General features: G+C 38.4%; 1 protein-coding gene across 2 annotated transcripts in view; it reads left to right on the top strand.

The window, feature by feature from the left end:
* The window catches only part of LOC136878996 (centrosomal protein of 78 kDa), a 411,354-nt gene that overhangs the window by 172,352 nt on the left and 211,062 nt on the right, over positions 1 to 27,940 (top strand). For both annotated transcript variants that reach the window (XM_067152670.2, XM_067152679.2), the window contains exon 6: positions 7,527 to 7,705. In XM_067152670.2, the coding sequence (XP_067008771.1) occupies positions 7,527 to 7,705 (179 nt within the window). The remainder of the gene's footprint in view (positions 1 to 7,526; positions 7,706 to 27,940) is intronic.

Here is a 27,940-nt window from a genome sequence, read left to right on the forward strand (position 1 = left end):
ATTCAGAAACATAAATTACTTGGAAACTGAACAGATACAACTGTGTAGAAGGACATGCTTACAAACTGCAAATAGAGGAATAGAGAGCATAACACACATTTCCTGGACTCTGATGAGAAAAATGTTTTTGGAATACCAAATGGAAACGGAGGCTTAACCAAAACTGTCAGATCTCTTACACATGTCATTGTAATCATGGGCTATCAATGTGATCTTGTATGGGAATTTGTCATTTTCCATATTCAGAGTAGAATAAACTGCCGTTAGAATTTCACAATCATTTCTACGATTCCCTGCGTAGTGTAAGGATCTATTGAAAGGATGAGGCAACTCCAGCCCTCTTCACTTAGACACCCATTTGTTCTGCTATCGATGTGTTATTCCATTTCTTGAAGTAGAAGCACACATCAAAGGTGGATAGAAACTTTAAATATTAGCTATCGTGACAATAATGCTATTGATTTATGTCCCAGTAACAAATATTTGATGGTTTTCTGAAACACCGAGGTGCTATAATTTTGTCCCGCAGGAGTTCTTTTACATATCAGTAAATTTACAGATGAGGCTGACGTGTTTGAGCACCTTCAAATACCACCGGAGTGAGCCAGGACTGAATCTGTCGTTAGGGTCAGAAGGCCAGTGTCTCAACCATCTGAGCCACTCAGCCTGGCATTAGCTACCGGTATTGTTATCTTTCCCATATTCTCCTCTACAGCCATCAGGCTGAAGATGATAAGAAATTACCTCAGTAGTTCTTCATAACAACTCTTCACAATGAATAACATCCACTCAGGCAGGGAAGATTTCTTTCTAAGAGACATATATCACTGTCAGCGTATAAGATATTTACCACTTAACAATTGAGGCTTTCATGGCAGGCGTTACAAATCATGTCAGTTTTACCGAAACCGGGCAAGTTTGCGGTTAGGAGTGTGCAGCTGTGAGCTTGCATGTGGGAAATAGTGGGTTCGAACGCCACTATCGGCAGCCCTGAAGATAGTTTCTCGTGCTTTCCCATTTTCACTCCAGGCAAATGCTGGGGCTGTACCTTAACTAAGGCCACAGCCGCTTCCCTCCCACTCCTAGGTCTTTCCTATCCTGTCGTAACCATAAGACTTATCTTTGTCCGTGCGACGTAAAGCCAATTGTAAAAAAAAAAAAATAAAAAAAAAAATAGTTTCACAGAAGACTGTGTTTGGCATTATCAAGGTTCCTAGGTTCATAAAACACTCCATGGCAAAACATGTTATTTCTAGTCATTTTCAGGAGGTGGAATGGACCAAAGATTGTAACTGTTATGTGAACGAATCCGATCCATGAAATGTCACTGTAATATTTGTCCCAAATGGAAGATTTAATTTATTTGTATCAGAAGCATACATTTTACATAGCATAATGGTACTTAATGACATACATATCAAATAGTGTCTGCCCAGAATTTTGCCAAGTCACGGGCATTAGGTGTCGCAGCCATCAAATCCTCAAATAAAGTGTAAAATCTGCGATAAATTAAGAAATACCGTCGTTACTAGAGAAATATTTATACGTACTTACGGGCTGTAGACAGGACTCTGTTGTGTTGCATTCTGCAGCTCGTGCCTTTCCTTTTTTTTTTTTTTTTTTAGGTCCAGGGCTAGCACCGATGAATGGGATTGCTATGTCTGTGAATTCTCATTACCTTTGTTCATATGACTAGCGTGGGCAGTTCAAACAGCAAAATAGCAACCAATAAATATATTACTTTTTTGTTGAAAGGAAAATAGTGGACCATTAAATATATCACTTAATGAATGAGTTAGGGCATAAAACGAATGAGCAATATGAAGAAAACAACACCTAATTAATGCAAACAACTTCAGTGAGCAAAGACATCATAGACAAACCCTCCAGAAACACCAACTGTGACTGTGAGTTGTAACTGATGGCCCTCTACACCATGAAGCCTGGGGTGGGACCTGGGTGCACTCTGGAATAGACCATGCCCATCATGTGCGTACAGACAAAATCTACTCTTGTCACTGAAGTCAACAGAACGCTATTCCCCTCTCCAATCGACTCTTTCAAGACATCAGAGTAGGCAAGCTTGGCAGTGTCGTGGTGTCAGTGGTACCCTGTCCAGAGGAACACACGATCGTAATCCTGCTGAGAGCAGACGGTTTCCAGAGGTCCTTTGTGACACAGCAGGTGCAACATGTGACTGGATTTGTTCCTGGATGATGTTCGGTCGGCCACACCGCTGCTCGCAGAATGCGACGATCTTGACGTTCATCTGTACTGTGCGGACGTCTGGAGCGTGGTCTACGGGTGTGGGAATGTTCCACAGATCATTGCTTGAAGCAGCAACACACCACCAATACATTGCACCCAGCACGTGTAGCAATCATTGATTCATCCATCCAGCTTCCTGCAGGCCTACGATGCGACCCCTTTCAAATGGCTGCAGTTGTTCAACAGGAGCATGTACTCGGTGGGACATGGTTATACCCTAGAGTGAATGTTGCAAACACTATTCACCTCTAACCTCAGCACAGTTACTGCCTTCAGACTCGAAACAGAGTGCACATGGGCAGGCCTCCTGAGCGCCATCTGATCGCCGAAGTCCGTGAAAAATGAATCACTAAAATAACAACTCCTCAGTATGCACTTATTATTTCCTGGTTGCACTAAACACAGTCCTTGAGGATGTTGTATATTTTTTCTCCAGCAGTGTATTATGGATACATCATTATTACAGGTACCATTTGTAGCTCTTAATGAAATCTACAAAATAATCTGGGATACATGTGTTCATCTTCAGTAGATAACTTGCAATAAGCACTTTTATGGTTACTGTTATATGCCTTCCATGAAACAGCTTAGTATATGGACCAATATCACAAAAATCTTCAAGTTCTCATTAAAATGAACTACATGTTAAGAGAGAGAAAAAGATCCATAATGTATGGTTATAGTACCATACATAATGTGGATATTGTACCATATTTGAAGTACTTACTTGATTATGGTATGCATGAAGAAGCTATACCAAATGAAGGGAGAGTTGCTATAGTAGCCCCTGTGTATAAAGGAAAGGGTGATAGACATAAAGCTGAAAATAACAGGCTAGTTAGTTTAACATGCATTGCATGTAAGCTTTGCGAAAGAATTCTTTTTTTTATATTAGACATGTTTGCAAAATTAATAACTGCTTCGATAGGAGGCAGTTCAGGTTTAGGAAAGGTTATTCCACTAAAGCTCAACTTGTAAGATTCCAGCAAGATGTAGCAAATATCTTGGATTCAGGTGATCAAATGGACTGTATCGCGATTGACCTATCTAAGGCATTTGATAGGGTAGATCATGGGAGACTACTGGCAAAAATGAGTGCAGTTGGACTAGACTAAAGAGTGACAATGGGTGGCTATATTTCTAGAAAACAGAACTCGAAGAATTAGAGTAAGCAAAGCTTTATCTGACTCTGTAATAAATAAGAGTGGAATTCCTGAAGGCAGTATTATTGGACCTTTATGTTTTCTTATATATATAAATGATATGAGGAAAGAAGTGGAATCAGAGATAAGGCTTTTTGCAGATGAAGTTATTTTGGTTAGAGTAATAAATAAGTTACAAGATTGTGAGAAACTGCAAAATGACCTTGATAATGTTGTGAGATGGACAGCAAGCAATGGTATGATGATAAACTGGGTTAAAAGTCAGGTTGTTTCACAAATAGGAAAAGTCCTCTCAGTTTTAATTACTGCATTGATGGGGTTTAAGTTTCTTTTGGGTATCAATGTAAGTAACTAGACATTAAAATACGGAAAGATCTTCATTGGGGTAATCACATAAATGGGATTGTAAATAATGGGCACAGATCTCTGCACATGATTATGTGGGAATGTAGGGGTTGTAGTAAGGATGTAAAGGAGAGGAGATAAAAGTCTCTTGGTTAAACCCCAACTGGAGTATGGTTCCAGTGTATAGCACCCTCAACAGGATTACTTGATTCGAGAACTGGAAAAAATCCAAAGAAAAGCAGCTCGATTTGTTCTGGGTGATTTCCGACAAAAGAGTAGCGTTACAAAAATGTTGCAAAGTTTGGGCTGGGCAGACTAGGGAGAAAGGAGACGAGCTGCTCGACTAAGTGGTATGTTAATATAGATGTTGATTCCCATAGGGAACATGAAATATTTGTACCGAATGAGTAAATTCATACTATCAATATAAATGGTTTGTTATTGCCATGTGTCTTGGTGTCTTGATGAGCCCGACTTAGCACACTGGGGCAAAACGCTGCCAACCAAGAATGATCTAGCTGGAAAATTTGTAATGCCCAATAACAGACCATTTCTATTGGTATTATAAGTTGTAGGTTCCGATCTGTCAGTGGAGAGATGGTGTGGAATGTCATTAGTAGATGAATAAGTTTGAGTGGTGTCTTTGAAAGTAGCAAAGATCACAATATGAAGATGAAGTTGGAATTCAAGAGGATAAATTGGGGCAAATATTAATTTGTAGAAAGGGGAGTTAGGGATTGCAATAACTTACCAAGGGAGATGTTCAATAAATATCCAACTTCTTTGCAATCATTTAGTAAAAGACTAGGAAAACAACAGATAGGGTATGTGCCACCTGGGTGACTGCCCTAAATGCAGATCAGTAAAGATTGATGGTACAATATGTACTTTTGATCAGTACTATCCATTAGGAAGTACTTTAAGGAAAAAATATCCTACTTTCTGTGTGTCCCCTGTGCTTATACAAAAACTTTCATGTAATGTTCATGTGGAACGCTGGTGTGTTGAAGTTGGCTGATGGAAATCCGGGCACGAGCCATTGTTGGTTGAAAACCACATCTTCCTGTACCACACTTTCTGGCCGATGACTCTCACTCCGCTCATATATCTACATATTTTACCATACACTTCTTGATTGGGCAGGTCCTTTCTAAAGCCTATCTGTATGCTTTTGTTTACCATTTTTTGCTGTGTAAGTATCATCTAGAGTGTTACAATGCTTATAAGAACTATGGAATAAAATTTATCGTTCTCAATGCAATTTTATTTGTGTAAATAAATATCACACAAGATGCATCCACTTCTTACTTATAAAACCATTTTGTCACAGAGTCTATTCCTTATAACTTGCAATTCCCACTCAGTTTGCTTAACATCTACATGATGATACACAATTAAACACAGCGCTGTAATACTATTAAGGGAAACACACTGAAGCAATTTAATGTTGATTCTGACAAGTACAGATATCAACACCTCACACTGATCATTCACTTTACCATCACACAGTTGATTCTGTCAATTACAGATATCAACCAGATCCTCACTAACTTGCTCACTGCAACTCACACTCTCTCTCTCAGCCTGTCAGCTCAATATACATACCATTGAACAAACAGTCTATAAATATTGACTTCTGGAAATGTTCTTACAATGGAACATGCCCTAACAACTGTTGACTGGCTAGTCAAGTGGAGTAGATAAAACTCAGATGTTTGATTACCGTTTACAAATACACATGGAGGGATCTATAACATTTGTAAAGCTTCCACAAGTATCTGGATAATAAAACATTACAGTAAGTTTCCAGAAACCTCAGTATGTATCAGAATGATAGTGAATTATACCCAATATTTTCTCAGTTTTCGACTACACAGATTTTGAGGTTAGATGTATTCACAATACATATTTGAGGTTATACAAATTTACAAAACATATTTACAGTGTGTAGTCATATTTAGCATTTAATACATATTTTTTTTTACAAGCAGCTGCTTTATGTAGCACTGACACAGATAGGTTTTATGGCAACAGTGGGATAGGCAAGGGTTAGGAGTGGAAAGGAGGCAGCCCTGGCCTTAATTAAAGTACAGCCCCAGAATTTGCATGGTGTGAAAATGGGAAACCATGTTCAGAGCTCTCGACAGTGGGGTTCGAACCCACTATCTCCTGGATGCAAACTCACAGCTGCACGCCCCTAACCGCATGGCCAACTCGCCCAGTACTTAGCATTTAATAAAGGATACTTAAATTGTATTAACATAATAATTGAAGGTTTTACAAGAGTTAGGTTATGTGTAGGATTGCGTACTTGCAACATATTATGATCAGGTTCCAGTTGTTTGTATCATGAATACCTATTTAGTGACTAATATGGTTTGAATTATGTTGTAGATGGATACTGTCACTGTTTAGCTCTCATTCCATTTTGTTTTTGTACTTGTGCAGTCAAGGGGGCCTAAATGTGATTAGCAAAGATCTTAATAACTACCTACTTGGTATTTGCATGCAGTTTATAGGTTTATATTCTGTTGCGGTAAATTGTTAATTGTTCATGACCAAGTCTATCTCTTTTACTGTACAATCTGCATAATTCCCTTTGGTTCAAAGTTTCCTTAGATTTTAACCACGTTTGGTTAATTCCTCTGACTCAGGAACTGGGAGTGTTTGTTTTTGTCCTAACACACTCCTCTTCATATACATATAACACACCACAATACAGCTGCCAGAGAAACATGCATTAGTAAATGCATCCCTCCACATTGACTTGGCATCTGAAAGGGCATCCAGTAGCAAGTCTGCATGTATGAGAAGAGGTGTTCAAAGAATGCTTCTAAGGTTGTTCTGTGTTTAGTAGAATGATTCTTTTCTTTTCTTTTCTTTTCTTTTCTTTTCTTTTCTTTTCTTTTCTGAATGGTTATGTTTTTGTTTCTGAGTGTTTATGACTGTTTATATTTTGATGCAACTCATCAGAGTTGTATTATCATAAATTGACTGGGTTGGAATTCGTGAGTCTTCTGTAAACTAATACCTTACTAAGTAGTTAAATAGGGGAAATCCCTGTTATCCCAAACTGTTTCTAAGCCAATGAATGAAAAATTAAAGCACTTTCAAGATACGGAAGAACAACAACACATTTTGACCTAATTTGCTATGTTGCATCAGTTCTGTGAATGGGCACTTTTACAATTTTCACACATGCAAAGCCGCTGGTAAAATCTAGTTCATTATAAACTGCACTATTCTTGATTCAGTGTTTAGAACTTGCAAATTGCAAATTAAATGCACAGGTTTCTGTTGAGTTTCACACTCTTTTAGTGTTAGGTGTCACATTACAAGGAAATCCCCACTGTTGGCAGCCCTGAAGATGGTTTTCTGTGATTTCCCATTTTCACACCAAGCAAATGCTGGGGTTGTTCCTTAATAAAAGCCACGGCGTATTCCTTTCCAGTCCTAGTTCTTTTCTATCTCATTATCACCATAAAACCTATCTGTATCTGTGTGATGTAAAGCGAATTTAAAAAGAAATGTACAAGGAAATAATGTCTTCATTCTCTAATTATGTTAGCAGCTTGCGATAGCAATATTGCTGGTTCAGATGTTATAGTCTTTTAATAAATATATGGCTATGGAAAGACATATTTAAACTTCAGTAGAATACTAACATCCAAGAAGATTATACCATTTTTGTGTTGTACATATTTTCTCTTTGTACAATTATATGTTTAAAGTTGTTTTTCTTTTTTGCAGCAATTGATTTACAAAATTGTGGTGTTGGTGAATCAGGAGCAACATGTGTTTTGGAGATGTTAGATGTCAATAATTCTCTGTATATTGCTGATCTGCGTGGTAACAGAGGTGTAAGGGAAAATCTCATACAACAGATAATGCGGAAACTAGCCAGTAACAACAATAATGTCACTCATGAGGTATGAAAGCTTAATTTTTGTAGTAGTATAATGACAGCTCTAGATTTGATCTTGAAAGAATCTGGAGCTCGAAAGCATGTATACAATAAATCAAATACTTAGGTATTCATAACCTATACAAAGAAGATAGCTTTCAGCATGGTAATATACTGTTGAATAACAATATAACTATATTTTCATTTAAATAATTGGCTATATTCTCATTAAAACATTAATGGGACTAGTTCCAACCTTATTTGAGATGGCATATTTGTGGCATAATTTAAAATATACTGGAAAATACAAAACATCTAAAAAATTATGACATTTTAATAGGTTTTGGTGAAAAATAATTTTTTGAAGAGACACCAATGGCCATCAGTTGTATAATGTAATGTTATTTAAAAGAAATTGTTTAAATAGCGCCGTTTTTGTTCAAGTTGTAGCTGTAGGAACCAGTTATAATCTTGGTTATCCTGTGACTTATAAAGGGTGGATATATTTAACAAACCTGCAATTTGGCTGAAGGGGGCATCTATGAAACAAAACTGTGGAACGTAGTGACCCAGTAGATGTTTCAACGCTGTCGGTATGTATCACTGCAGTGTGATGCACTCTGCCATACTTAAGACATCCATGAAGCTGTGTGAAAGGGGGGCATCTGTTCTGGACAACATATAATAATGATCCCTTAACAGCCTACAAACATATACTGGGAAACTGTATTCTACAGTTCTGTTTCAAAGATGTCCATACCTCTCAGCCAAATTTCAAGTTTGTTAAATACTTCCAAAGTCACATAGTAATCAAGATGATGACTGTTTCCTAAGGCTACAACATGAACAAAAACAGCACCATTTAACTTAACAAACATTTTCTTCTGAATAACATTACATTGTACAACTGATGGACATTGATGTCACCCTTCAAAAAAGTATTTTTTGCCAAAGACCATGATTTTTTTAAGTTTTAGATGTTTTGCATTTTTCAGTATTTTGTAATTATGCCAATTTTGACTGTAATGGCTGAGGGTGACCTAAAATAACATCGAAACTAATAATCATAATAATGCTATTTGCTTTACGCCCCACTAACTACTCTTTAACGGTTTTCGGAGACGCCGAGGTGCCGGAATTTAGTCCCGCAGGAGTTCTTTTACGTACCAGTAAATCTACCGACACCAGGCTGACGTATTTGAGCACCTTCAAATACCACCGGACTGAGCCAGGATCGAACCTGCCAAGTTGGGGTCAGAAGGCCAGCGCCTCAACCATCTGAGCCACTCAGCCCGGCAACGTTGAAACTAGTCCCAATAATGTTGTAATGAGAATATAGCCAATTTTTTAATGAAAGTGGATTTATATTGTCATTGATAATTACGTATTGAATAGGAGGATCTACTCTTACCCCATTTAAAGTAGAATACTTGTCAGTGTGAATCATTGTGAAGTTTATATCATACTAGCATGTACCCACAGCTTCGCCTGCGTTTATTAATTCAACATTGAGATGTTTTTAAACCATGTATTTAAAAGCATAATAAACAACATTAATTTTATTAACACACATTATTTTTAGATAAATTGAATGAATGACACTTTCTTAATTATATTGTTACTTTCAGTGCTTAAGGTACCAGGTTAATGGATGTACAAATAATATTAAAACGGTATAAAAAGCAAACTAATTTTTTCCTTTCAGAGCTTGTGAATGAACTATGTTAAGTGTCCTTCCATTTGGAGCTAAGATGTAAAGACCGAGCAGTCTCTTAAATGCGGCCAGTATCCAGTATTCTGGTGATAGTGGGTTCGAACCCTGCTGTCAGCAGCCCTGAAGAGGGTTTTCCATGGTTTCCCATTTTTGCACCAGGCAAATGCTGGGGGGCTGTACCTTAATTAAGGCCATGGCTACTTCCTTTCCACTCCTAACCCTTTCCTGTTCCATCGTCTCCATAAGACCTATCTGTGTCGGTGTGATGTAAAGTAACTTGTGTAAAAAAAAAATAAAAAAAAAAATAAAAAAGAAAGCCTTTCTTACTCTTGAAAACTCTTGAACAGCCCACGTAGAGGTGACCATGGGACCATGGTTTCCGAAGATCGAGTCCTACAACTTTAAGCAATTGTCCTTGTGCCTTGATGATGCACATAGCGAAACTCAAACGAACAGGGAACTACAGACGTCTAAATTGAAACAGTATATATCCAAAGGGTTGATTCGAATCCCAGGAATGAATACTACTCCACACGTGCATGTCCAGTTATTATGGTGGTTTCAGTAGTATGCGACATTAGTTACTTGACTGAGAGTCATGTTGTATAGCAGAGGGAAGGAGGATTCATGTTCCTGAGAAGGATAATCGGTGCCATAATCTTCAGCTCCAAGATGTTTGAGGGTACTCTAGAATAGGGTTACCAGATGTCCGTATTTACCAGGACATGCCCTTAATTTTAGCGTCTGTGCTGGCATCCGTATTTATTTTAAAATTATTTGCTGATTGTCCATATTTTCGTCTAATAATGTTAAAATGAACTTTTTCCAACTGGAAACCCATTTTTGTAAACTTAGACTTGCTTATTCCATAACCTTTGACTTCAGCTGCAGCTTGAACTTTTTAAATTCCTGTAGTCTTTGACTAGTATATTATGGCTCGTCGAAGTCGATAGTCGAAGTTGGCGATAGCATACGGAAACGGAAGCTAAAGACAAATAATTTTCGTCCATATTGCTGCTTAGTTGTACCACAATCCTTGTGATCTACTCTACAATATCTGTTGTGATCTGTTGGTACGTTAAATGTATTATGGGGAAAAGAAAGTGTAAGTTCACTGCTGTATTGGAGAAAAGATATAAATGCTTCAAAAAGGGCCGCACTGATGAAGAAGCCGTGTGTCTAGTATGTAAACCAGGGACATACGTTTCTGTGGCTAATCGTGGAGCTATGGATTTAGAAAGTCACATTACAATGGGCAAATTTAAAGCTAATGTTCAAAGTGCATCAACTTCAACTTCAAATAATGTGTTGACATTTTTCAAAAAGAACACATCACTAAACGAAAATGCGATTGCTGCAGAGGGAGTTCTTGTGTACCACAATGCTGTTCATCATGGGAGCTACAAAACTATGGATTGTATGTCTAAGCTTCCATCTAAATTATTTCCTGATTCTGAAATAGGGAAAAATATTCACTGTGCTCGTACAAAGTCTGAGGCCATTGTCAATAATGTACTTGGACCTCACTGTGTAGAAAGTGCCATTAAACAAGTCAAAGATGTATCATACATTGGTGTTTGTACGGATGGCAGCAATCATGGGAATATAAAACTGTTTCCTGTGTTTATGTAGTATTTCGACTACAGAAATGGAGGGCTGCAAGCAAAGTTTATTGACCTGCACAGTGTTAGTAATAAAAACGCTGCAACAATCTCTTCAGTGTTGTTAGATGTCCTGCAACAAAATGGAATTTCGGAGAAGTGTATTGCTTTTGGAGGAGATAACTGCAATACGAATTTTGGTGGCCTGAAAAGAAGAGGAGATAATAATGTATTTTCTAACCACAAATCTCAGCTTAATGAAACCGTGATTGGAGTAGGCTGCCCAGCACACGTGTTGCATAATTGTGTTCAACATGGAGTTGACTTATTGTCGATTAACATTGAAAGCATTGTTTTAAAAGTGTTCAACTACTTTTCTACATTCACCATAAGGAATGAAGAGCTTTGTGAATTTGTTGCTGTGAATTACAAATCCCTATTGAAGCATACAAAGACTTGTTGGTTGTCACTTTTCCCAGCTCTTGAAAGGATGCTTGAACTGTATCCAGCACTTCGGTCTTATTTTCTATCTGTGGATAACCCATCAGCAATTTTGAACAAGTTTTTCACCAATAAGTTAAGTGAAATGTATTTAATATTTTGCCAGTCTTTAATGTCAGTCTTTCAAGAGAATATTCTTCATGTTGAAAAGGAGAATAATTCCATTATTGAAGTGAAACAGGCACTTGAAGAAACTGTTGGCATTTTACAAGCTCATTTTTCAAATAATTTTGTTCCTATGAAAGTGAAAGAAATTATGAAAACTTTGAAGGAGGAAGGGTTGCAGGAAGACAGTAATTCCTTCATGAAAGAAGTCCATGATGTATATAATGCATGCCGGGAGTACCTTGGAAAGTGGTTACAACCACATGAAGAATTCAGTACTTTTAAATGGACAACCTTAACTTCAGATTTCAAGCGGACTGACCTTGAAGGTACTGTTAAATATCTTAGTGCTAAAGGTGTACGCATTGATGATGTTAGATTATTTGACCAATTTGTAAATCTTCAAAAGTATGTTGAAGTGCAAAAGAAGAATGAACATTTCTTGAAGGAACCAGTCCATAAAAAATGGCCTGGTTTTCTCAATAGTGTCAATATGACATGTTCTTCCGAGCTACAGAAATTGGCAGAAGTGTATTTTGCATTTCCTGCACATAATGCCAACGTAGAAAGAATTTTTTCTTTAATAAATGCACAGTGGACCATAGAAAGAAATAGGTTAAGTGTTGACTCTGTGAAATGGTTGGTGTCGGTGAAATTTAACATGAAAGACTTCATTTGTAATCAGTTTTATGACTGTTTAAAAGACAATAAGGAGTTGCTCAATAAAATAAGTAGCTCTGATAAGTACAAAGAGCATGAATAAGGTGTCAGTGACATTCCTGCTTTCGAGACTTGTGGCCAAGCAATATGAATAAGGTACGCTAAATAAATGGTTATAACAAAATATTTAAGCAATTTTAATGCTGTCCTGGTTTTGTCCTGCTTTTTGAAGTCAAAAGTCCGTTGTCATCTGGTAACCCTACTCCAGAATGATAAAAATTAATAAAATAATTAATGAACTCAGGTCTTTACCTGTATAAAGATTCATCTACGAATATGCCTCTGTTAACAGTTTCAGATCTCTGCTTGGCATAGTTTTGGTTTGCCATCGCAAACGTACACACATAAAAATCTGGTTGTTTCTCGGAGCTAGAGTTGGGTGAATTTTAAGTGAATGAAATGAATATCTGGTAAATATTGAGCCTTACATGCAATTTTAAGTGTTTATTTGCTGTGTCGTTGCAGCTAGAAGAAAATAATATGTGAAGGAATTGAATATCAGGTGAATATGAAATAAATAATTGAAGTGATAAATAATTAATGAAGGCAGGTATTTACCTGTATAAAGATTCATCTAAATCGTCTTGTTAACATTTTCATATTTCTGCTTGCCGTAGATTTGGCTGGTCATCGCACACATACACAGAAACAAATAGATCCGCATATTACGAATGAATATTGCTTCTCGTATCGGGGACCAAAAATGATGGCTTCCAGCGTCATGGACTTAAAATAGCTCCTTGACTTGTATTGCCTATCTTATGTACGTTGTGTACGTTGCCTAGCGACAGTGAATTTATGCATTTAATCCTGGTGACAGCAGGATGGATTGGCATATCCCAGCACACATTTTCTGCCAGTTTTTTGCTCATAACTCATCAACGAAAGTGAAAATTAAAATCTGGCTTTGAGTTGCATTATGGACTCCCTTCCATCAAACTGTTTCAAATTTCAGATCTCTGTGTGCCATAGATTTTGTGTGCGTGCACACACACTCTCTTTCTATCTCTCTTCCTTTTATTATTATAGATCAGAGGTGCTCCAGCTGGGCACCCGTTGAGGCTAGCCCAGTGCGGCAGGGCTGATATTACGTAAATGCGGACAGCTTACATAGTAAAAATACGTCCCAGTAAAGCGAGAGAGCGAACGCAGTTTGCAGGGAAGGGAATAATGATGTTTGATTGTCATTATGAAGCTCTCGTCCACTATTCAGCAAAATGCTGAATGGGGGTATTGAAGAAGAAAAAATGTTATAATCGTAAGAAAACTGACCTTTACAAGATATTCCGGTTTGATTTTTACTGTGTTCTATATAAACAGCTAGTTTTATTTTCTTATATTTATACATTCAAAGAAAACTAACACATCATTTTTTTGTACAATTTCAAAGGTACAGGGTTTAAGTGTACAAGCTACGATTTACAATTCCTTGGATGGGAATGCAGTATTTCCATTTCTTAAAAAGCAATGTTCCTGTTATTCATTAAACAATAAGTGAGATTTTTACATAATGTAACAAGATTACGGCTTGATTTTGCACAGTGTTGTAGTGTTTGAATTTCCCTGTTCACTGGATTAGAAAATAATATTTAAAACTTAACAGGCGTCCAATGATAATTAGCTAAACTTCAAAAGGCGACGAAGTTTCATCACGAGTGGGGACATAGATATGTATTATCCAAGATTAAAATACAACAACAATGGGAATGTATCTACCAAATAGATGTACGATATGCTTTCAAATAAATAACCTAACTGATGTTATTCCCGGCAAGCATGATGGGATTGTTGATGAGTTTATCAGATAATTTAAACCCAAGAAACCACATCTTGTTCACCTTAACACCTTCTAAAGCACCTCTTAAAATTGAATAATGAAAATTTTAATTCATTACATTATAAAAATATTTGAGCTTGAGGGCCTTACTCTTTATTGTATCCAGTTAAAATACATAAACTGCATTGAACATAAATAACTTATTTCTTATAACGTAAATTGAAAATGCCATGGACTTCTGCCCTCTTTCTTTTATTATTTTCTGCCTCCATTTCAAACTCGGATATCGCTGCAGTGATCGAGAGTGACTGGGAGAACTTCGCCCAAACTTCACGGCCTGTGACATAGCCATGTCTGCCTGCCCGCTTATAGTACTGGGCACACACAGGACGAAATGCCCAGCGTGAGATGATTTCTGGGCTGCAATTGAGAAATATAATATCAGCTGTCGCTTTCATTGAGAATATCGTAGTTATACCAATATAATGGTCCGTTATTGGACATTATAAATTTTCTTGGTTGCCTGCGTTTCGCCTTCGTGTGCTAAGTTGGGCTCATCAGTTGGTACTCAGCGCACCTACCAAGACGCAAGGCTAGTGCATACCATGGAGGCCACTGCATAGGCTACTTGAAGCCACCAGCAGTGCCAATGCACTATGAGAGACTATGTCTCACTTCCAAAAATTGATGCCTGCCTGGCCATCAGATGATATAGATGTTGATTCCCATATTACTCCTCTATTACAATTTACTCATTTAGGACAATTATTTCATGTTCCCTAAGGGAATCAACATTCTATATTATCATAGTTATGTCGCGTTGATTGTGCAGTTTGTCGTCAAATGTGTTATTGAAGATGTTTCAGTCTGCTATTCTGATGAATACAGTTGTTTCAACAATATCAGAATTATATTTCCTTTTAAGTGTCTTATTTTGGTTAGTCAACTTCAGATAGTGTTTTCACTCCTATGTTGACAGTGTATTGACTGCCCTTAAAGATTTAACAGATCCTAAGATAACACTATGCTGACAAGATCATCATTATCGTCATCTTCATCATCAGTTCCCCTTTTCCAGTTGACACAGGTTTTCTCTCCACTCTGTCCTGTCTGTCTACCATTCCTCATCCAACACTGTGTTGCAATTCAGGTTCCGTTGTCATAAGCTGTTCTTCATAGAGTCCATCATAATCTTGATCAGAATTACTCAAAGCATGTTCCACCAATCAACACTCTAAGAGGTACTTGTACACAATTTAATATGAGTACCGGTTTTGGTTTGCCTAGAACCATCCTCGGCTCAAACAATACATAAATGAAGAAATATATTTAAATAACGCATATTAACAAATAGATACGTATAAAAATACACATGATATATCCAACAGACTCTGTTTGCCATTAAAAAACAAGTTAATTTTGAAATAACTTCCTTAAAATTAAAAATAGTGTTATAAAAGTACGTGCACAATTCGTTAATCAAAGTTTGTCTTAAAATGTTAATGACACTTGTGACTATAGTTCTTGTAAAGTTCCTATAAAATAGCAGCGTTATATTCGTGGCCCTGTGAATGTGACACTAAAGGTGTTAGAGAGAATGGGGGAGTAATACATTGATGTGCTGTCCTCCCTAAATATGTTTAGAATGAGGGGGTGAATAAGCACATAGGAATATTTATCTTCTCAATAGATTCGTTCAAATTATGACTGAAATTTGCTTGTTGATCCAGAGTTATGTAATAAATTTCTGTAATATTGAGCAAGGGTCACTTTTTCATGGTTTTGATGATTTGTAGGTCTTTATCTATACTGTAAAAGTTATGGTTGGATTCAGACATATACTGTATTTACTCGTGTATTAGAGCCCCCTTGGCTTTTCAAGACAAAGAAAATGAAAAATATAAATCCCGCATACAAGACCCCCAACGTATTTCGTTGGAGAAGAACAAAAAGTCAAATAATAATAAGGATCGTAACATGAGATTTGTAACATGTAAAGAACATCAATTCCGCTTCTAAGCGGGTACAAGCCTAATGCAGCTCTGATGACATCACACAAATTTGTGAATAGTTTTGTTGGTACGACCCATTCATTCATATCCTAAGGGCAAGGCCTTGTCGCTACACGCATTGAAGTCATGCGGTACATCTATGTTTCGTAGTTAAGAAATGTCCGCCTCCGTAGTGTAGGCCTACTGCAGCTCTGATGACGTAGGTGAATAGGTGAATAGTTTGTCCGACTCGTGCATTGCAAGCACGCATCAATCATGTATATATGTCTGTGTTTTGTAGTTAAGAATGTCTGCCAGCGTAATGGTTAGCACAATTAGTTGCTGTTCTCAGGAGCCTGAGTTCGATTCCCGGTACCGTATTGCCGGAGATTTACGAATGGCAGGAAGGTTGATTTGTGGTAAAAATTGCGAGCCATCTGTCTGGTTGTCCGAAGTATTGAGGTCGTCTCGCTACCGGGATGGGCCATTTAGGGTTAAGCACTCTTGATTTCTGTTCCAGCTAAAATTTCCTGTAATGTGCGCGTGCTTTTCATATAGGAGTCTGCCCTAACCTCACCAAGATTCGCCATTTAATTATTTATGATGCCATAGCTTTTCAGCTGGGCTTGCTCGTTCGTTTTCGAGGCATTCCCCGTTCCTTGGTTCGCTAAATATGTACATTGTAGTTTTATATATTTACCTTGGGGTTCTGCCTCTGGTAGTTCCGTGTCACTTGATGTACGCCAGAGTTTTTGAAAAGTACGTTTAATTTCACTGTAAATTGTAATAGCGTATTATGTTCCTTCTTACCTACTAAATTGCATTGTACAACTGGATTTGTAACTAGATGTATAGTTTGTTTGAATCTTTGAACTTATAGGAAGCTATTGTCAAGGAACGTGTATTAATAATTGGTGTGTCTCAGCAGAACATGTAGGTTGCATTTTACTATCGTTATGTGTCGGTAACTTCCGCATGGCGGAATTTGTTCGAAATTTATTTGTAAAGTCCATTTGTAAATAATATTTTGAAAATGAAGGATCACAGTTGATTATTTCTGAAACTGCAACCTAAGCCATATCTATGCCCTCGGTAGGTTCCCAGCTCTTTCCCACCTTCCCGGTTTGTCATCTAGTTGGCCCTACTGATATTTACTAACGTTGTTACCTGCGGAGATCTGCGTTGTTTCAGCTGATCTTACACTGTGTGTGTAGTGGTTTTTGATACTGTGTATTGCACTTAATTTCCTTCCTTTACTCTGTTTAGTGTTTTGTTTGGTGTAACCGCTGTAGTAACGGTAACAAAAATGGTACATGTAACTGTCTTCCACTGGGAGCCTGTCTAAAAGATAACTGCACCATCTCGAGATGAAGAAACGAGTTCACTTTAGTTAAGAAATGTTCACAGTTGTTGCTAGGCCTATTAATATAGGCAGGCGAGATCATTAACAAAGCGATTGTGTAATATCTTGTAACTCGGGCCAATATAGGTTTTTTTGGGGAGAGAAGTAGGTTTAAAATGTGATAAAAAGGATCCAATCACAATTGTTTTACTCGCCAACATACCAAACAAATAATAATATTGATTTTTTTTTTGTTCCCACTTACTTTCAACGATTTTCAGAGATGCCAAACAAAGCGTACTAGGGTATGCGTTAATAAGAAATGAGAGACAATGAACGTACAAAATTAAGCATTATGATAATAAAACGCATTACCGCCACACCCGTAGATGTTCATAAATGCGGCAAACTTTCCTGTTATTTATTTTTATTCTTTCCGTCGTGGAACTTTAGGCACTATCCGGGCGATAGCGAACCTAACCTAAACAATGCGGTCTCTCTTATCTCATTTACAGCAGTTTTGGTGAATTCTGATGTGATTAATATAGAGAACAAGCATGGAATATACTTAAAAATAAGGGTCTGGCTTTCAACAGTTGCAGTTATCAAAAGAATGCTTCCAGTCACTATGTATTACCGGTACATTCGGAAATACAACTTGTAACATACGCTAGTTATCAGCTGATGGTTTGGCACGCTTTCAACAACACAGCTTTATTCAGAAGGAGTGGCTTCTGCTACACATACACCGGCTGGGAATATCAGAGACCATCTCCAGAAACCATTTAGGAATAGCTTCACACAGTTTGGATTCTTTAGTCAGGAACAAAACTATTTTTAAAAGGCTCAAAAAGACGGGACCTCAAATGCTCTCGGTCTCTATTGCAGTGCATGGCTGACGAGATGACAAGGAAGATGACATCACTTGGAATGACGGCACACCGGTAGCAGAGAAGTTAGCAGCGCAGGACAATTAAAATGAAAGTAGTGATCAGGTTTACTGTGTGGTAGACCTACTGCTCAACTGACAGAGACAAGTGACTGGCCATTGAGTTAATTTGTATTAATATTGCATAATATGAAAATATGATACTCGTATCCCTTTTCTCTATGGGGTCAGGTATGAAGTGAGATGAATTTTCGTAGCGAGTTTTTACGACCGTATGCCCTTCTTGACGTTGACCTCATCAGAGGAATTAATGAGATGAAACGAATGGCGTGATATTATGAGTAACTAAAACAGATTGTATTTATTTTATACTATACTGAGAGTCAACTCAAGACCTTAACGGTCTCTTTGATGTTAGTCAAACTTCTGGTAGGTGAAAAGGCTTCCGCAGCGCCAAATAGTTCCTTAGTTTTGTTACTTGTTCCTGAAGTCAGAGCTTTCTTCAGTTTGGTTATATATTCCGGTGAACTGACTTGACGAATTAAAATTTTTTGCCCTGTATAAATGTGGAAATATATCACAGGTTGTATGCTATTGGGGTTCGTTACCAACTCTTATATTTCGTACATAGATGGCTATCAATAGTTATTGTTCTCAGTGGTGTATGTAGCAAAATAATAATTATTTCATATGATATTGATATCTTATTGCACTGTGTACTTAGTAAGCTTCTTTCGAGTTCATTCCATTGCTGATAAGTTTGCATAATATGTGCGACGTTGAAGATGGATCCAAGAAAACTGTTGGCAATACTGGCTGCAACAGCATGTTCCATATTCATAATGGCTGCCAGCTGTGAGCAAGACGTGTGTGATGCTGTGACGCTTGAGTCCCCTGTGAAATACTTTAAAGTGGAGAAAAATTAAGTAGGAAATCTAAACCAAATTGTTTTAAACGTTTACAGTAGCCTACGAGATTAGAATCCGCTGTGGACTGTGGAAGACGTGAAAAAGGCCACGCAGCTGACGGGCGTTTCTGTATACAGTGTTTACGCTGCTCGCTTGGAATTTAAACTCCACGGAAAGTCCAAGTCTCCAGTGAAAGGTCGATGTGTCAGGTCAGTTCAAACTATGCGCTCGCCGTAAATAAAACAGGAAGGGCCTTAATACGGTATGGGAATAGGATCCTTGGCGTATTCGATAATAATAGTAATAATAATAGTAATAATAATTTGTACTTCATATTCATAACCGCCCTCTTCCTGCAGAAATGTTGTCATGAGGGGATCGTGAGTTCGTTTTTACTTTCCGAATGACGAGACTACAATATTTACAACATTCCTGGAAACATTGTATTTTGCAATCCCACTCACGGGTGGGTCTTTCAGCTTTTTGAACTGTGAGAAACTGCCACTGACAGTCGTTGCACGAGAGCGGAATCTTATACTTATGTTGTAAGTCTCCATGTGCCTCACACAAATTGCATTATGGAATAAAAATAAACCTTGCTTCTCTCGCCTCGGTATTCGTCAGTAATCTGTAGGTTTTACATGGTCAATAAAGGAATAAATAGGTACCGGTATGGTACGTAATCAAAGTACAGCTATGTGAAAGGAAGTGATTTCGTTTGATGCTTCACTATTTCAGAATGAAGTACTTGTCAGATAGACGCACGGCGTTAATAATAAGCTGGTTGTGGCGGAGATGGAGAACGGTGACGGGAAGGGGGAACAGGGGACATGCTCACGTGCGGAAGGATACTTTTCCTAAGCTCTTGAGTTGAATTTCAGTATAGCTGATGCACCTATGCTCCACTACGGAATTCTACATTGTATACAGAATTTGAGGTTAGAAAGATCTTCATTTGGGTAATCACATAAATGGGATTGTAAATAAAGGGTACAGATCTCTGCACATGGTTATGAGGGTGTTTAGGGGTTGTAGTAAGGATGTAAAGGAGAGAGCATATAAGTCTCTGGTAAGACCTCAACTAGAGTATGGTTCCAGTGTATGGGACCCTAACCAGGATTACCTGATTCAAGAACTGGAAAAAATACACAGAAAAGCAGCTCGATTTGTTCTGGGTGATTTCCGACAAAAGAGTAGCATTACAAAAATGTTGCAAAGTTTGGGCTGGGAAGAATAGAGAGAAAGAAGGACAGCTGTTCGACTAAGTGGTATGTGATATAGATGTTGATTCCCATAGGGAACTTAAAATATTTGTCCTGAATGAGCCTTGCGTCTTGGGAGGTGTGCTAATTCCCAACTGACAAGCCCAACTTAGTACACGAGGGTGAAACGCAGGCAAGCAAGAATGAGTTAGTTGGAAAATTTATAATGTCCAATAACGGACCATTATATTGGTATTATAAGTGGTATGTTCCGAGCTGTCAGCGGAGAGATGGCGGGAATGACATTAGTAGACGAATAAGTTTGAGTGGCGTTTATAAAAGTAGGAAAGATCACAATATGAAGATAAAGTTGGAATTCAAAAGGACAAACTGGGGCAAATATTCATTTGTAGGAAGGGGAGTTAGGGATTGGAACAACTTACCAAGGGAGATGTTCAATAAATTTCCAATTTCTTTGAAATCATTTAGGAAAAGGCTAGGAAAACAAAACATAGGGAATCTACCACCTGGGCGACTGCCCTAAATGCAGATCAGTATTGATTGATTGATTGTGAGCAAGATTGTATTAAATTGCAAAGCTCTTAACGTTACCCTAGAAACGCGACGGCAATGTCACCAAACATCTTTTCTCATATGAAGACTAGGGAATTTTCACTGTAAAGGTAGACCCGCTTGCATACCATCAGTCACAATAAGGTTGGGAAGCTTTCATTTTAATGGTAGACACTCTCCACCTGCCTTTTTACATCCTCAGAAAGACTGTCTTACTGGTTTTCCCAACTGAAATGAACAAACGTTACAGTGGAGTCAGTAGGAATGGCATAATTAAAAGCATTGCTTTCATATGAAATACTCGATCAAATCACAAACCACACATTTTCTCACTTTTAACAAACAGGTCTAAGCTCCCGATATTACAGTCCAAAGTTTCATAGCTGGGATGACCAAGCCGCAGACAGCCGTGATCCGTGAGCACTCTTCGTCTTTTTTGCGGCGGGGAGGAGGTCGAATAGTGGAGACTCCTGGGGCAAAATTCATGGCCTTTTACTAATCTATTTCCTAGGAGTACGATGAGTCGGTAAATACCAATTCACTACACTGGCGGCGGAAAAATCTATCTGACTTGGAGGAAAATTTCTCCTCCAAGCCAGAGGAGAAACCCCTTCTTCACAGTTAATTTGGAATAAAATGAATGTAGAATTTAAAAAAAGTGAGGAGAAAGAAGCTTAAGAAACAGCTCTTTTCAGGGTTGAATTTTAAGTCATTTAGTGAATTGTGGTGCTATAATTTGGAATAGGCCTAAATTGTTATTGTAGACCAGGCCATACTACTACTACTACTACTACTACTACTACTACTACTACTACTACCACCACTACCACCACTACCACCACCACTACTACTACTAACTACTACTACTGCTGCTGCTACTACTACTACTACTACTACTACTACTACTACTACTTATGCACACTGTAACCGTGTGTATGTATGATCCCGGAATTTTAGGTTAGGAAATTTTCATATATAGTTTGTAATGTTAAAATCATGTAATTTTATTTATTTAGAATGTAAAAACGTAATATTATAAGAAGAATGTGTAGTTAGGGAATATTGCATATGTGCATCATTATATTTTGTATAAATTTCCATTTGGGTAAGAGTCTGTAAATATGGCCTAGCCGTAGGATTGTGCAACCGGGAAAACTGCGACTATATCGGGAAGGACGGTTGAAGTCTGTTGAATGTGTTGCAACAAAGTGGCTTAGAAACACGGGGTTCGGCAGGTGGTATAGGCTGAAGAATTGGAGTGGATCAATGTGGATGTACGTGAGTGGACGTTCGATGTCACATCAGACGCACGATGGCCAATACGAGGGTTTTGTGTTAAGCGAGGTTGGGTTGACTGAGTGACGCGTGAAGATGTGCCTGTGAGAGCGTTGCTACCAGTAAACTTCTGGAAGCTATAACCACGTGTAGCAAGCCTATATAAGCAGGTACGCATGTGCAACAAGTCATTCTAATGCTGATTCTGACTCTGATTCTAATTCTGATGCTGATTCTGTGTGTCTCATTCAGACCGGTGCGCGGGAGCTACATATTTTAGGCAGTTACCAATGCGGTCGTCTATTGTTCAGCTTGAACAACTCTACATTTCTTCATAAAGTAATTCATCGTCGGCCGAGTATGCTGTTTCGGTGGGAGAAACGTGAGGCATGACACTAACCGGTGCAGCAATCGGTAAGGATCCAAGACGTCGATGAAGAAGTGTGTAAATAAGGTTAGGGATGCTCTTCGTAAAGAAGGTTGCATCCGTACGTAGAGAAAGTCGTCGTACTTTTCTCTACCAGAATGCGATTTTTGATCTGCAACAGCAGAATGCAGTGCGACTCTTACCTGAAGGTATGATAAATGTAAATAGTGAAAATAATTTTATGGTGGTTTGAAGATGTTTGTAATTTGCCTTTATAAGCGGCAAACACGAGTTGGTCTCGTAAAGTGATGTTTCTTTCTTCATGTTGGTGGTTTGTAGACGTTTGTAATTAGACCTTGTAAGTGGCAAACACGAGTTGGTCTCGTAAAGTGATGTTTCTTTCTTCATGTTGGTGGTTTGTAGACGTTTGTAATTAGACCTTGTAAATGGCAAACACGAGTTGGTCTTGTAAAGTGATGTTTCTTTCTTCATGTTGGTGGTTTGAAGATGTTTGTAATTTGCCTTCATAAGCGGCAAACACGAGATGGTCTTGTTAAGTGATTTTTTTTAAATTGTTTTTTTTAGTGGTTTGTAATTTGCCTTGTATACGGCAAACATGAGTTGGTCTCGTAAAGTGATGTTTCTTTCTTCATGTTGGTGGTTTGTAGATGTTTGTAATTATACCTTGTAAGCGGCAAACATGAGTTGGTCTCGTCAAATGATTTATTTTTGTATGTGGTTTTTAGTGGTCTGTATATTTGCCCTTTGTAAACGGCGAACAGGTGTTTTTCTCATCAAGTGATGATTATTGAGGTAATTTATATATTTTTTTATTTATTTTGGGAGTAAAGTCATGGAAGGAAACTTGCAGTGAATCTTTTATCAGTAGAGTATGGATGAACCTGGCATCCTAACCAAATCTAATTTCAGGGGTAAACAGGTAAGGTTATAAAGTAAGTCTGGAGCTTCGTCAGCCTGAAGACCATCGCCTTGGGAGAGGGAGTTACTCATTGCTCTACATAGTTATATATTCCTGTAATTGTTTTACAGGTGGTGCCCATTGTCTTGGTATTTATACTTATTTTAGTCACCGTTTATTCATTTTATATTTTCTATAGATTGCAAATGGTTACAATTGGCGCCCAGCGTGGGGCATGGGATACCGATAGCTATCAAAACTCAACCTGTCAGTAACATTGAACGAATGTACATAGGAATTTGTCATTCCAGGTTTCTCAGAGAACACTTCCTTACATTCAATTAATAACTCTAATAATCTTTCCTTCTGATCTTTATCTAGATCCACCTCCTCTGCAACTGCTCTAATCTCCTCCTCTTTACTCTTAAAGTTCCCCTTCCCATCAGGGATACTACCATCTTCTCTCTCCGAATCATCACAATGTTCTCCAAAGTCTCACTCTCTCGACAAAGACAAGTTTTTCTCTTTCACCACCTGAATACGACACATCTCATATGCAAATTGGTTCTGTGTCACACAGTAGGCCAGCCTAACAGATTTCAGATCTTCTCCTGTCTGCAAACTTACTTCAGCATGCAGATAATCTAATTTACACTTACTCCTACTCAGAAAGTCTGAACCCAAGATAACAATATAAATTTGGAACCACCAAGCATATCTGTTCAATCACTTCATCCCCAATACTCATTTTAAGAAGGACTTGGCTCCTGATTCTTTGCGACTTATTACCAACAGCAGAAATCACATATACATTAGACACAGGAATCTCCTCAAACTCAACTCCTTTACACTTCAACTCCTCGTAGAATCTACTATTAATACAGGACTTTTGGCTACCTGTATCCAAAACCACTTTCACCTTCTCCCCTTCAATAAAGAATTCAAGAATGCGATTAATGGGCATGTTACTTAAATTACCCTTGTCAGCAATGTGGTCATTAATCAGATCCTCTTGAACATCTATTTGATAGTTAATTTCCTTCATAGCACGTTACAACAGCATCTTCATTTAGGGACAAGTCGCCTGACCTATCTCGCCCGCCCCTTAAGTGTTTAAATTTCTTCTTGGTGGCTGATCATCTTGATTTGGATTATGATTCCCATGCGATCCTTGTTCATCTCTGTCCCCATTTTCCACATATCTGCGGGACTCAGAACCTCTGCCATAACCACGGTTATTCCTCCCTGGGTCTTGACCTCTGTGGTTGCCACCTCGATTGTTTCGGTCAGGGTACCGATGGTATTCTCCTGGACCATTCTGTCTCTGTCCACCATTGTGGCTGATATTGGAATGACTGTCACTATTCCTAGCAGAACGTAAGGAATCGAACCTCTCTAACAGCTGTTCCATGTCCTTAGTTTCAATTCTCTGCATGCATGCTGCCAACTGAACCTCTTCAGAAAAATGTCCCAACATCCTTCTCACTATATCCTGTTCTGATGAATTTAAGTTCAGGCTCTGATTTAGTAACACATGCTCCAAGAAGTACTGAGTTATGCTACCCCCTCTCTGAGTCCTATATCTGCCAAAATTAATGTTGTCTTTGGCTTTCCCTTGAAAATCATTGTTCCAAAATTTGGCCTTAAAGGCTACCTCAAATTCACTCAAGCAAGTAATAGTTCCCTTGTATACATCATACCAGAGTTTGGCCTCCCCCATAAGAGCCTCAGAAAACTTAACCTCTACGGTATTCCATTGGGTGCTACCATCTGACAGCCCTTTCCCAAATCTTTGTTTAACTACCTTGAGAAATTCCATAGGACCTAATTGCTTATTATTGAACCGTGGCAACTCTACTTCCTTGACCACCTCAATCTGCTGTGCTACCTCGGTCATGTTTAACCCCTTCGACTTTAAATTAGTTGATTCCCATTCTAACTTTTCAGTTTTCTCTTTCTTTTCCTTAATTCTAGTGTCCACATTCTTTCTCATTCCTCGAATTTCTTCTGTCACACTAGACTTCACGCTTTCCACTTTCTCCTCAAGAATAGATCTAAGTTCACTTTTGTCCTTCTCCATCTGAACATGTTGGTTTTGGAATTGAGTGATTTGGCCCTCAACTTTACTCTCTACAACATCCTGCCTTATTTTAATCTCATCCACCTTCATAAACTTCTCTTCCACCCGTTCAAACCTCCTTTCTGTATTAACCTTAACACTCTGCAGTTCTCTGCTAATGCTTGAAAATTTCTCTTCCATTTTCTCTGTAAGCATCATGCCAAAACTATGCAACTCCTTCTGTTTTATTACTTAATTCCTTCCTCTGATTACTTATTTTACTACTCAAATTATTCCCTTGATCACTCAATTTAGCCAACTGCTCTAATACTAACTTCCTAAACTCATTATTACCCCCCATGTTACTTTGATTTTGCTCACTAACTTCCCCTTCACCCCCCATTACAATTCCATACACTTTTTCCATAGACATATTTTCACTCAGACAACTACTTTCATCAAAACTTTGTATGCTTGTGTCAGAGCTGCTCTCGTGATCATTAACAGACATGCTTCCTTTATGCACTACACTTCTTCTCAAATTTATAACATTACTATTATTCTCACTAGTGAGTCAGTATGTGAACCCGTTGATAGTTGTGGGTAAGAAAGACAGGACAGTACGGGTTTGCTTAGATGCTAGGCAGATAAACAAACGCATCACGGCTGATCATGAGAGACCTGAGACCACAGAGGAGCTCATTCAGAGATTCGAGGGTAGACCTTGGTTGACCTCTGTTGAATAGATCTAAGTTTACTTTTGTCCTTCTCCATCTTAACATGTTGGTTTTGGAATTGAGTGATTTGGCCCTCAATTTTACTCTCTATAACATCCTGCCTTTTTGGCAGGTCCCTCTCAGAAAAGAACACAGGCCATTGACAGCCTTTTTATATCGTGGGAAGCTGTACCAGTTTTGCCATGTACCATTTGGCACTAAGACGTCGTCCTCTGCCTTGATACGAGCATTAGATATTGCACTTGGTCCAGAAACTAATGAGTTCACGACGACGTAATTGATGACTTAGTAATTGCTTCTAGAACATTTGAGGAACATTTAGAAAACTTGTATACTGTTTTTAGTAAATTGTTGAGATCTGGCTTCACCTTGAAATTGAGCAAATCTAAATTATGTACCCATAGTGTCACTTTTCTGGGGCATGAGATCACACCTGAAGGTGTGACACCTGAGATAACTAGGCTTGATAAGATCTTTTTGGCTAAGACACCTAGGAACGCGAAACAGTTGAGATCATTGCTAGGTGTATGTAACTATTTCAGGCGATTCGTGATTAAGTACTCCTATCTCACAGAACTGTTTAGAGAGCTACTAAAGCAGAATGCTCAATGGAAATGGACGAAGAGGCACGATGAAGCGTTAGAGGCTTTGAAGAAAGGGTTTCACGAGGCAGTCATATTGTGGTACCCTAAGCCAACGCTGGGCTTTTATGTGATGACCGATGCATCTGATTTAGGCATAGCAGCGGCGTTATGTCAACCTGACGAGGGAGGTAATTTTGGTGTAGTTTCTCTGGCCAGTAGAGGGCTTAACCCTGCTGAGAAAAGATACACTGTAAGTGAGGAGGAATTGCTTGCAATAGTATATGCACTTAGAAAATTTAGAGTTTATTTGTTAGGCAGGAAATTTACGATCTACACAGATCATCATGCTCTTGCTTTCATTAGGACCTGTAAATTGATCTCGGGTCGCTTGTCGCGGTGGATACTGGCAATCCAAGAGTACGACTTTGAAGTGGTCGATATAGCAGGGAGCCAGAATGCCTTTGCAGACTGTATGAGTAGGCACCCCGCTGACATGCAAGGGGAGGTAAGGAACGAAGAGAAGGAGGGAATACTCATATGTAGCTTGAGGACGGAAGATAGTAAGCAAGAAAAATTAAGACTCTTAAAGATGAGAGAAGAACAGCTCAAGGACAAAGAATTGAGAGAAATGAAACTAGAATTGGAAGTGGAAGGAGAAGGTAAAGACATACTTAGGGGGAGTAAGAAATATAAGTCGATAGTCGACTTGGTGTCAAGAGAGGATTTTAAGGGGCGTTGGAAGGTGTTAGTACCACAGTCCCTCAGGTCAGATATATAATTTGGTTTTACCACATAGAGCTGGGTCACTTCGGAGCCGACAAGGTACTGGATGCCATCCAGGAGAATTTCATCTGGAAGAATATGGGGAGAGACATTAGGAAGACTTTGGCAAAGTGTGATTTCTGTCAAAGAAGTAAACATCCTAACCGTTATCTGGAGGGCCCGAGGCAAGCGGTAGTGACAGATGGACCTGGAGAGTTGGTTTGTGTAGATCTG

This window comes from Anabrus simplex, chromosome 1 (genome assembly GCF_040414725.1).
Source record: "Anabrus simplex isolate iqAnaSimp1 chromosome 1, ASM4041472v1, whole genome shotgun sequence".
NCBI classification, from domain to species: Eukaryota; Metazoa; Arthropoda; class Insecta; order Orthoptera; family Tettigoniidae; genus Anabrus; species Anabrus simplex.